At 38.8% G+C, this 12217-nt stretch overlaps 2 protein-coding genes and 1 long non-coding RNA gene across 4 annotated transcripts in view; 2 read left to right on the forward strand and 1 right to left on the reverse strand.

The window, feature by feature from the left end:
- The first annotated feature begins 50 nt into the window (after positions 1–50).
- qpct (glutaminyl-peptide cyclotransferase) lies at positions 51–8642 on the forward strand. The gene is made up of 7 exons (XM_063909745.1): positions 51–261; positions 2823–2969; positions 4027–4308; positions 5952–6119; positions 6655–6754; positions 7328–7444; positions 7538–8642. Exons 1-7 carry the CDS (start codon positions 130–132, stop codon positions 7717–7719), a joined length of 1128 nt encoding a protein of 375 aa, XP_063765815.1. The 5' UTR covers positions 51–129; the 3' UTR covers positions 7720–8642.
- A 1432-nt stretch (positions 8643–10074) lies between these two features.
- Positions 10075–11820, reverse strand: LOC134881358 (uncharacterized). Of its 2 annotated transcripts, none has more exons than XR_010168044.1 (3): positions 11738–11820; positions 10826–10951; positions 10075–10480 (listed from the first exon to the last, which is right to left on the reverse strand). It is a non-coding gene; the product is annotated as an uncharacterized LOC134881358 (long non-coding RNA). The 2 variants fall into 2 exon arrangements; XR_010168043.1 differs by having other exon boundaries at positions 11639–11802.
- The window catches only part of LOC134881357 (connector enhancer of kinase suppressor of ras 3-like), a 51874-nt gene continuing 50521 nt past the window's right edge, over positions 10865–12217 (forward strand). Inside the window, 1 exon segment of the mRNA XM_063908626.1 lies at positions 10865–11107. Coding sequence (XP_063764696.1) covers positions 11056–11107 — 52 coding nt within the window. The 5' untranslated portion in view covers positions 10865–11055.

Raw genomic sequence — 12217 nt, forward strand, 5'->3', positions numbered from 1 at the left:
CACACACACACACACACACACACACACACACGCACACACAGCCACAGTGACGCGCTTTGGTTTGTGAGCCTCGGGTCCTCCCTCCTGCTTTTCACATGATCTGTAAGCTTTCACAGAGGAGAGACAGGAATGTGGAGAGGAGCGACAACAGCGATGGCTGAGCGAAGCCTCGGTGCCTCCAAAATGTGTTTATTTTACACTGTGGCCATTTGGGTGACACCCATCCACTTCACCGATGGAATTCCCTGGACACAAGAAAAGGTAAATAAATGAAGAGGTTCTTTCCCCATTTCGTTGTCTTAAAATGTTTACCTTGCAGTCATGTGTTGGTTATGTTTAAACACCAAGAGAACTGTCTACAAAAGTGAACATTTTAAACATGCATCATTTTTACAATTGTGTTGTCATGTATCCTACTTTGGATGACGCTCTGATGAAGGATCGCAATTAATTTGGAACTCTTATATCTTGTTGTTTTTTCTAACTTGACAGCAATCACACCATAATACTGAACTGCATGAAAAATTATGTTAATATTGTGTCTCTGTGAGTGTGTGTGTGTTTCCTTTCAAAAAGGCAATCTCCTAGTAGCTAGTCTACTCATTAGGAGAAATGCAAAGTGTTGATATGCATCATTTATTTATTCATTGTATTCTCGCAACTCTCTGCACTGTTGTGTAATTCTCCGGTGGCTCACCTGGGCATGCCTGGCCTCTCATGTTCTTCATTTGTGTTATTCTGCTCCTCTTCTCTTTGCCTAGTTGCTATGGCAGCACAGTCATCATCATTGATCCTCCAATTGTAGGTCTTGGTATTTATAGTGCTTAAGTGGACCCCCTTTTAACCCTCTCCGGACTTAGTGAGCCCTAGCTCTGTGAATGACTGTATTCTGTTTAACTGCATAATGATACATGTGGCACTATATGTCACTCTGTAATTACAGTCAGTCAGTTTGGGCCCAACTCAGGTTTCATACGTGAATGCTTATGCTTCAGTTGTAAAGAACGGAGTTAAGGAATGTGTTATTGTCTGATTCAGTGAAGTGACACCAATTTAGGAGGGTAAGAAATGTCCACTGGGATGTCTCATAAACATCTCAAGACCTATCAAGCAAAAAGGACAAAAATGTGCTGGATTCTAATGATTATTTTCCAATGATTTGTTGTTACATGTCATTGTGATCTTTGGGTTTTGGAATGTTGGTTAGGAAAAAAAAGCAAATTGAGAAAAGATGTTGCCATGGGCTATATGCTATCAGATTCTTAGCTATTTAACATCTTAAAGACTAAATGATTGAGCCAATAAAGCGAACGGTGATATGAATAAAATCAAATATGACAGCATTATGTCCAAGTGCCAAAATATAAATATTGTGACCATAATGTAGGGTTGACATTATTTACACAATGGACATTTTTCTCACTTTAATCACAGCAATGTGGATTAATGGACTATGTGAGTTCAGGCAAATAACAGAAAAGCCACATGTCTGGTCAATTCAGAACATGACTTTACCTTACTGTAATGCAGCTTTTAAAACAAGGAAAAGAACATTTTCAATATTCAAATGTAAGATAATATATCCACTCATATCACAATATCGATATATAATGATAGATTCCCAGAGCCCTAAATCAACAGAATAATTATCAGTATGGATTCTATAACCTGCGTATATCACATTGAGAACCTTTGAGAACACACAAACAGGCTTAGCTCAGATATTCACCATCAGCTCTTTCCCTCTTGCTCTCTGTCATTCCTCTCCGTTCAGTTTGTTACCAGGACAACCAGCAGGTGAACTTTGAGTCCAAATGAAAAAGAGCCATGGGGATCGAAAAATCAATGTGTTTTTTTAACCTATGGCTGTATTTTAGCACACATTGCATTGGCAGCTTGAAACCTGAAAATCCATATTGTGCTCCTTATTTGCTTTTCCGTTTATAATCATGTCTTCTAGAGCACAGGAAAGCATGCAAGCACCCTCCAATATTCTGTCTCTTATTCTGATAGAGGCCTTATTGACTAAAGTAGCCTTTGTGTGAATTTGAAGAGATCCAATCAGTGTCTATTCACACGGTCTAATTGGTCTCTCTGTAAAGATGGGTGAGGGTATCATTTTTAAGACATTCCCATGTATGTGATATGACAGTAGCTTACAGTGTATAGTCCCTCTTGCGGTACATTTTATCTTCATGTGTACCTAGCAACTTATATACTGAACAATTACAAATCCTCTTTCGACAGACCCGGTAAGTGGGTTCGGATGTGTATCACCATGTTGCTCAATAAAAATGCGTCATAGAATATTCTTGGAAATCTTATACTAAGAAATAGTTGATCTGAAAGTGTTTCATAACACACAGATAGGAGTAACTAGGACAAAGGACTGTCCAAACCAAGCCTCATCTTGTAATGACATTGAAAGTCAAATAATAATTTGTGTATTTTTTTATGATTTTGATGTTGATTTGATGTTAAATTTTTTCTTGCCGCATGCTACGCCCTTCGTCCATGTTTCATTAAAGTTTGGCCATAAATTTGCCTTTAATCCGGCTAATAATCACACAAAAACAAACAACAAACAAACAGTTTGACAGTGGTGAATATTGCTTTGTAATTGGCAGTGTTTCATACTCTGTTTGCAAAACTGCAATGCTTAACTGTCAGTGATCCGTTCACATCACTCATGTTTAGCTGTTATGGTTACCTCGCAATAGTCTTCCTGAACACACTTACCGTAATTCCATTTTTCAATAGAGTACGATGCTGTTTCTCATCCATTTTGTATTGTCTTGTTTTTTACCTCTGGCTCTGTCCAGCTCCATCACCGAGCCATCACTCTAACACAAGGTGAGATGAGCACGGCTGTGTCTCACACTGACCTGGAGCAGATGTGGCAGAGGGACCTGAGGCCGCTGCTGGTGACCAGGTACCCCGGCTCTCCAGGCAGCCAGGCCGTGCAGGAGGTGAGTTTATTTAAAGGACAACATATGGTTGGAAGACTTTCAAAAACACTTAATGACTACAATGAAGAACACTGTAAAGTATCTGCTGGAAATTATTGGGGCTGTTCTATTAAATACTGGTCAGGTATGGCAAAGCAGTTGGGTACAATTCTGAATACTGCCATCCTAAGTAGGAGTGTTATACTCTCAAAGATCTAAGTTACTCAACTTTTATTACAAGCAAGAAAATGCATGTTATTTAATTGGAACCAAGACAAATCCAATCCCACTGTATTACGATGTCTATAGGGTAGTCCCAATAGAAAGACTTGGTGCCAAATTAAAAGGAAATGAGACAGTTGTATAAATGTTTGGCACTGATAAATCCAATGATTACCCAATGATCTAAGTGACTTAATTCAAGGAGGAAGTGGTTCAATTAACTGTAGGGCTGCAGAGGACCTACTAAAACAAACTCTATGAATGATTGAAGAATAGTGCGTTAGTCTGTACAAGTGCGTAAATTGTATATATTTTTTATGATTAATGTGTGTATTTATGAATCTGAAGGCATCCATACAATCCCCATTGTTTACTTTTGTCAAAATATTTTATCCACCTCAGGCCTGTAACAAAACCTGGTATATTTAACGGAATCTTTAAAAAAAAATCTGATATAAGATGAAAAATAAAGTAAGAAAGTAACTTCCCTAATGCCCCCCATGAATATACATACATATTTTTGTCAAAAATCCATGAAAAATATGAAAATCCAGATACTTACATACATTTAAATTGGCAACACCACGTGATCAAGAAATAAGTAATAATAATAATCCTCACCTTTTATGGCTCATTATGTGGTTGTAGTAAGTAGTACAACCAATTCAGGAAGTTGTCCTAAAATGGGGTTTCATTCTTAAAGAATTGGCAACCAACAGGTCTAAAGCAGACCCATTTTTGTTTAAACACGTTTAACTACCACAGATGTAAATCCACTTATTAATAAGGTGTATAATAAAGCGAGTGACCTGCTGGTTCTTCATTACTAACACGTCATCATTCCATGTGTTCACAGCATATCAAATCCACCCTCACTGGTCTGGGGGCAGGCTGGGAGGTGAAAGAGGATATGTTCATGTCAGAAACACCCTACGGCCCCCTGTCCTTCACTAACCTAGTGGCCACCCTCAACTCCTCGGCCACTCGCCAACTGGTGCTGGCCTGCCATTACGACTCCAAGTACTACCCCCTCCAGTGGCACGGGAGGGAGTTCCAGGGCGCCACGGACTCTGCTGTTCCCTGCGCCATGATGCTGGAGCTGGCCCGGGCCCTGGATGAAGAACTGAAAGTTCAGAAGGTATTCAATCATTACTGGTCTATCGGTGTGACTGTGAGTCTGTGTTGCTGCGTACATCTCCTCTTGACGACTTTGAATTATACTCATACTACCAATTTGGGAGTGTGATTTAGTTTTGTGGTGGTGACCAGCACTGACTTGAGTTGTGATCATGAATCACAGGCAAGTCATACAACAACATCACCAACAACAGTAAGCTCTGGGGAGAACAAGACCAAACATGTTGCAGATAGTTACAGGAACTAGGTGATCATCACTATAGATCTATTCATGTCACTCAAACATGAGAAACAATTCAAGTTAAGTTGGCGGCAAAGAAAAGCTTTGATTTTGAATATTGAATATATCAAATAATGTTAAAAATCTTGATCTAATTCATGAAATAGGGCAAAAGTCTAATGGGGTAACTATAATAAAGCCTTTAAAAAAGTGTCATTTGTGTCAGACGTGCACAGTACTTAAAAAATGAATAACTAAATGTTAACAGTATTACGAGTCGTGACGAGAAGAAATGATACAGTGACATAAAATATATGTGAAAAAAGGTATAAAAGTATACATATTGGTTAAAATACAAGTGTTGAAGTGGAGCCAGAAGAAAGTACAATTGATGGTTGATTTGTCAAGCGATTTATCCACAAAAAAAGATACACAGATAGATATATACAATTGTATACATTATCCATTTCATTGAGTTGTATATATAAAAAGGGAAAGGTCAAAGTAAATTGCCATGAACCTTTATGAATTTTAAAACATTTTTAACAAAGAAAACAGATGTTTTTTGTTTTTATTTTGGTTGAATTAAAACAAAAATCAATATAATTGCTCCACAAACAAGCGCATCATAACACTTAGTATTCATGCAGCGTGCTCCCCTGCCCTTTCCCTGTTTCACTGCTGAGCTCGGAGTCCTGTCTACAGCCGCTCAGTGACAGGCTGTGACAGTGAGAGCTCAGCCAGGGGACATGTTTATCAGACCCAGCCGCCGTCACAAAGGTCACTGTGGGAATAGCAATCACACTGAATGCAAATACATTAGATGCCATGGAGGCGGACACACAATCAATACCATAGCTGATAAATGGCGCAGGGGATATTGTTAATTTCCAGTCGAATTCAAATTCATTTATTAAAACGATTTTAAAAAAACAATATGAAGTTATGTGAAATCTGTGAAATAACTAAAATCACTAAACAACACTTTAAACACTGATTGATATAAAAGACAAAAGGACCATAAAATAATAAAAACAGTAGGGCAACTCCTATAATGAATTAAAGGACAAATAATAAAGATGGGATTCAAAGCAATAACCAGCATAACATGAAAACTAGCAGAAGCATATATTTGGGGTGTAACAAAATTAACAAATTCATTTTTCACCTAGGGTTTTTAGAATATACTGGAATAGAGGATAATCGCTAAATCCCCTCTGTCAAATAAACTCAATTAATTTGCCAAAAAATAAGCTAAATTCACGATGAGCATTAAATAAATAAATCTGTGAAATCTTTCTAAGTTCCTTTAGCCACAATCATTGGGCAGACAAAATCTGAGAAATCACTATCATCTCAAAACCACTAGAGGGCAGCTACATTCTGATAATGCCTTGACTGTCTTCTGTTTCCCTCCCATGCAGAGCTCCAATGCAGACCTCACCCTGCAATTGCTCTTCTTTGATGGAGAGGAGGCTCTTTTCCAGTGGACCCCAACAGACTCCCTTTATGGCTCCCGCCACCTGGCACAGAAGATGGAGGCCACCCCACACCCTGCAGGAGACACGGACACCAACCAGCTACATGGCATGGTACACAGTTCTATATTTCTGCCTAAACCACCTGAAATGATCATAATAACACTGAAAATTACACTTCTGCTGGCCTACATCACTTCAAGCACTACCTGCTAAGCCCTGATCTTGTACACACTTCAACTCTCAACAAGGCGGGTGCATGTCTTGAATAGTTTTGTGATACCAAGGACTGTCAGATCACAAAGCTGGTCGTTTCATCATCTGGGAGGCTTGGGTGTCTTGATATTAAACTTAATTTATTACACAGTATATGATAAGAAGATGTCAAGTTAATTGGTAAATATTTCTGTATTGTAACCATGGAGCGACCATCTGCAAATGTAGACATTCCTGTGGAGATAAAGTAGACAGTATCTTAAAGAGATGTGTGTTTGAAGGAACATTGAGCAGTGATGTCAGTTTGTTGCACCACCACGCCTCAAACCAGGGTCTCTGAGGTGTGGCTACTATGGGAACTGGCTTCTTCTCACAAACTTGTCTTCAGGATTTGTAGAGGGTTTCTCACCAGAACCTGTTTCCTCTCCTCCAGGATCTGATGGTGTTGTTGGACCTGATCGGTGGCCCCAGCCCGCACTTCGGCAACCATTTCCCCAGCACAACACACTGGCTCTCCAGGCTGCAGAGCATCGGTGAATAATCAAAAGTTTTACTACTATTGTAAACTGTTTATTTCGTGAAGGTGTGCCACAAACACTCACTTTAATCATGAGTCATTAATAGGTCAGTCATATTCAGACAAACAGCATTGCTTAACGGCAAATGTGGCAACTGTCAAATTATTGCCCATTTCTCACATTTAACCTCTTGTGTTTGTGTGATTGCACTGTTTAGATTTAGCAGCACGGAGTGGATATATTTCGTATTTTCAGCCTATAGGACTTATAGAGTATTAAAATCCTATTTCCTCACTTATTCCTAGTATTGGTGTTTTAGCCCTGCTTTTCTCATGTTTTTAAATGGATCCGTTTTGTTAAATGTTATTTATCAGAATTTACCAACATTCAATCCATCAAAATGTGGTTACAGTTATGCAATGTGTAAGAAAAATCAAAATCAAAATTGATCAAACCTTACACACAAAATCCTGTTGGAGCAAACTATTCAATTATTTTTTTACATAATTAAGTAATGATACCTTAGCATGTTTTCTTTTTCTTTCATCTGAATTACCTTACTATTTGTCTTCCCTCTTATATCCTCAGAAAAGCGTCTACACTCCATGAACAAGCTTGTGGATCATCCTGACATTGTGCAATATTTCTGGCCCAATATACCCGTTGGTCACGTACAAGATGATCATATCCCTTTCCTTAATAGAGGTAAACACAACCAAGTAACACAAATACAGCAAAAATGATGACATGTGTCGTGTATCTTTGTCTGTTGATCCTCATCCCTTGCCTCTCTCTCAGGTGTACGCGTCCTCCACCTGATCCCCTCCCCCTTCCCGTCAGTGTGGCACACGTTTGACGACAACGAGCAGAACCTGGATCGCGCCACCATTCAGAACCTCAACATGATCATCCAGGTGTTTGTTCTGGAGTACCTCAACGCAAGACCCACCGTCCCTTTAAATCCACAGAATGTCCCCTAAAAAGAAAAACTGCATTCCAATCTTTGATGTTTCACTTTAGTAAAGATCTTCGGCTGTTATTCTACAGATTGTATTTAATGCTGAACAGCAACAATATGTAGTTCCTGACCTTATAATTTAGATGTTGAAACTCAACGCTGTACATCAGGTAGCTGCCAGCTGTAAAAAGCATAGGGAATATGTTTAGAGATCCACATGGACGTTTTTTCATTTCTTGGTACGAACATATTTCAGGGTATGTGTGGATGTGAAATGTACATTCTTCAAAAAAAAGACTTCAAGACCCTGACACTTCATCTTCCCTTAAGTCCCCAGCAACAACATCAGCACACAGGATCTTTTGTGTGTTTCCTTTACTACACTGCTCTCTTTATATCAGCCTAAACCCCCTCCTTTACACTGTGATGAGGCATCTTAGTGTCAATGCTAATGTCTAGGATCATGTGCCTCAAAGAGAAAGAATAAGAGCAGTATAGAGGAAATAAAAGCAAACACTAGTCATGAATAAAATACTATAACCCCCTTTATTTGAAAGGCCACATATAAGTCCAGAGTTGCTATACTTTTCTAGTCATGTAATAACATTTAGAATCTATGATCCATCATGTTGTGAGATAATTATATACAATATGGTGATACACACAAAAGGTGACATTTCCTCCCCTACAGTAAAGCTGTTCAGACTAAAGCTGTCAGGGGCAGGAAGTGGGTTTGTTATTATTCTGACAACATCTTTAGCCCTTCATATCCTGTCATCTTAGAGAGTGAAGTGGAATACTTCCTGTACTGATGTTTCTCCTGCCTATGTTTATATGATATTATTAGCCTGATCTTAATGCAGAACCCTGAATAATATACAATGCCAAAACGGAACTTCCTGTATTTTGATGCTGCAATAAATGTTGATTCAGAATACAAGCGAGGCCATGAAGAGTTTGCTTATCTTTGCGAGTCTTTGTTTTACTCTTATTGTTTTGGTAGCTTTGAAAGAAGAAGTTGGTCATTGTGGTAATCTAGGGTGACCTTTTGTGTGAGGAAGTGCTGACTTCTTTTGTAATTCTATCCTTAAACAACAAGAACAGTGTAACCAATACAGCACTCAAGTCTTCCTCCCTCTCTCAGCCTTAAAGCTTGGGCGCCCTTCCTCCTCCACAGACCAAAACACACTTTCCATCACTCCGTCTCACCTCGACAACAATCCCATGATTCCCTTAATCCTATCAGGGAGGACCTCCCCTGAATTCCACACCACCCTGATCCTGTTTAATGGAGCACACTCCCATGAGAACAGAGCGTGGGTTCAAACTCTCCTGTTTGCTGCAGTCAGAGATGTTTGGGATGCCTAGCAACAGTCTACAGAAACACACTGTTTATCTTGACTTATAGAAGATAAAAAGTTATTCAAGGGGCATTAGTCACCTACAAACTCTAGAAAATAGTGTTTCAATGCTTATCTGAATGTAAACAACTTGACATTCTTCACAGAAAAACCTTTGCTTCTTTTTCTCTAATAATTTGCTAACCATGCTCACTCTCTTCTTTCGTGTCAGGTTTGTCTGTTCAAAGCTTACCTCAGGCATTATAACTGTCAATCAACACCTATATTATTCCGTTTGGTTTTGATCTTCAATTAACTTTGATGTAAAAAAAGGTCTCAAAATATGTCTCGTCTCAGTCAGCATGCTGGAACAGGGGAAAAGTAATTGTCATATAAAACTGTATTGGGTTTCCAATATATATTTTTGCCAAACAGAAAGCATGCCCAGGTTTTACAGCGGCCAAGCTTTTATCTGAAGATGGCAGTACGGAGAAGCTTTCAGCTGTACTACAATGGAGTTATAGGAAGGGCCGGGACTCTCCCATGCAAGGTGTTATTCAGATTGTGAGAAAACAATAAGCCAGGAAAGGTTTCTTAATGTTACATACCATAATAGTAAAACGCTAATTTTTTCAAAGCCTCTTCAGAAGCTACATGGCCAAAAACAGCCTGAAGTTGAAAGCTTATTCAGAATATTTTGATATTTGGTCAAATATATGAATTATTTACCATCCATAACCTATTGACAGGAGAGAAGCATGATCCATAATATTTGTATTGCTTTGTTTTAAGTTAAAACAGTTTATTAATTATTAAACGTTTATGACAATAGTGTCTCTCTGAATGGGTGTGTGGGGTGGATTGATTCTGTTCATCTGGGTGCTTTATAGCCTATTATAGCTTTGAGGATGTTTCCCTAACAATTAAATGAGATCGTATGAGTGCAAATAGGTAAATTACCAACAGAGGGAAGCAATGAGTCACATGTTGTTGAGTGAAAAAGAAAAGTTCTTTATACTTGTGATGTTATTCTTACATAGGCATGGAGACATGCATATAACATGGAGACATGCATATAACATGGAGACTGCAAAACTATTGATACAAACAGCAACAACACCCTAATGACTTTTTCATGTAAATCAGGCATTATCAGTGTGCTCTAACTCATCATTTCAGACAAATAAGATGATGCATATTGTAAATAATTAAGCACTGAGATTCAATCCATTCAAATTATTGACCGACTCATAATCAGTGTTTTTTGAAAGTTTTTTTGATCATCCAGGAGCAGCAAAATATAAACTGGGCAGCACATTGTTTTTGATATGTATACGCCTCCAGTTTCAAATGAGGGCGGGGAACACAAAGACACTACCAACACCATACGCTGCATTCGAGTCCCCTCCGTAAAGTCCGTTCCCCATGTCTTAAAACGGTAAACTGTTGACACAAAGTTTATATTATTATTGCATGTTCTATTGGGTTTGTTCAGAAATTAGTATAAAATTAGCTTTCGCAAAATAAAGCAGGAAAAACTTGCTTTGATCAAAAAGAGCGAAATGCATCATCATGTCATTTGTTTCAGAATCAGAATCAGAAGCATACACACATGGGAAACCCTTGTTATTACCAATAATTCCTCAAATGAAATATATTTACAATGAATGCAATATAAACAATTACAAATGCTCCAGTTTGTACGTGGCTGAGAAAAAATATCTTATTTTAAGGCTTGATAGTTTTTATTTCTAAAATTGTGAAGTTAACCAGTATTCCCAGTCGTACTTAAATGCAGCCTTGATCCCACACTGGACGAGCTGTGGGGGATTTCACTTCAGTCCAGCCTCCATTCACTCACGCGTGTAGGGAGTTGAGTTGATCAGTGAACACAAACAGAGGAACAGCGCGGACCTGTTGAGGAGAATGTGACAGCAATTTATTTTCTGTTAAATTTGTCGAACCTCGTCGCCAAACCTTGGCACATTTGTGTCGCTTTAATAGCTTTTAAAGACGCCATGGAGCCGATAACGAAGTGGACTCAAAAGCAAGTTGTCGAATGGATGAGGGGTAAGTCCGGAGAACACTTTGTATGTAACGTTTATTAGGATGGTTTTGACAGAAACAACGCTCATTTAAGTATTTACTGGTCTTCAAACGCTTCTCTTTCTAAACTCTGAACCGCTCTACTGTTATCTCGTGCTAGTTTCGTAGAAACTGCTCTTGTGTCTTCACATACCTCAACCGAAGTGCTTAACAATGGGACTGCACTTTGTTTAACTCTCACTTAAGATAGCAAGTTGAGCTATCTCGCTTATGCTGGCTGTATAAACCATATTTATACGTTAATATTACTGCACATTGTAGCGTTTCTATGTTGAGTTTGTTACCTTTTTGCTCAAAGAACAATAACTCCAAAACATGTTTTATTAAGTAACCAACCCTATTTTCTCCAAACTTTTAATGTGAAATTCCCTTAGTCAGTATCACAGAGACTCTTATCTGTCAGTGTTTTGCCTCAGGGTCTCTAGTATAAAACAAGTATTGTTGTGAAACTCAACTAGTAAAGAATGACACTGAACTCAGTCATAGCCTACTCACTCATTGAAATTAATCAAATCAAATGTGATGTGTAACCAGTCCTCATCTTCCCTTGATCTTGTTCCCTCGGAAAATGCCAAATGATTTTGACCAACACACCTTTTAGGGACAATCTGCTCCAGTTCTTTTCAGGCTGGACACTATAAGAATCCTACCTGTTTCAGGTGCTGAGAGGAATGCCTGCTATGGCCATGACATCAGAACTATTTGAACATGTGTTCGGTCACAGCACAGGCATGTCTGGTGAGGGACACCCAATGGTATGTGAGGTGGAAATAGTGAGAGTGCTATTGCTCCAAATACATAACAGATGAAGTGTGTGTATACTAAATGGCAAAAAGAGTAATAGTCTGTTTAGATGGCCATCGCTGGGACGAAGCCATCCGCTTTACTGTCATTGTATTAAGAAACTTCCTAAAGCAAATCATAGGGGACTTCGTTTTCCATCTCATAATAAGTCTTTTGTTGTCATTTGGGGTTATGATGGGGTTGTACAGCACAATCGCTGCTGATTGGCATGCCTGCCAGTGCTCATCTATAGTTAGGAGCTAAAGGGGATTGTGGAGGGGTTAGTGTCAG

Source organism: Eleginops maclovinus, chromosome 19, assembly GCF_036324505.1.
Source record: "Eleginops maclovinus isolate JMC-PN-2008 ecotype Puerto Natales chromosome 19, JC_Emac_rtc_rv5, whole genome shotgun sequence".
NCBI classification, from domain to species: Eukaryota; Metazoa; Chordata; class Actinopteri; order Perciformes; family Eleginopidae; genus Eleginops; species Eleginops maclovinus.

Bases quoted from the DNA above. Each gene is read 5' to 3' on its own strand.
- qpct (XM_063909745.1), top strand. From the start codon at position 130: ATGTGGAGAGGAGCGACAACAGCGATGGCTGAGCGAAGCCTCGGTGCC. The intron at 4,309-5,951 runs GTATTCAATCAT...CCTCCCATGCAG, and splicing joins AAGAACTGAAAGTTCAGAAG to AGCTCCAATGCAGACCTCAC. The intron at 6,120-6,654 runs GTACACAGTTCT...CCTCTCCTCCAG, and splicing joins CCAACCAGCTACATGGCATG to GATCTGATGGTGTTGTTGGA.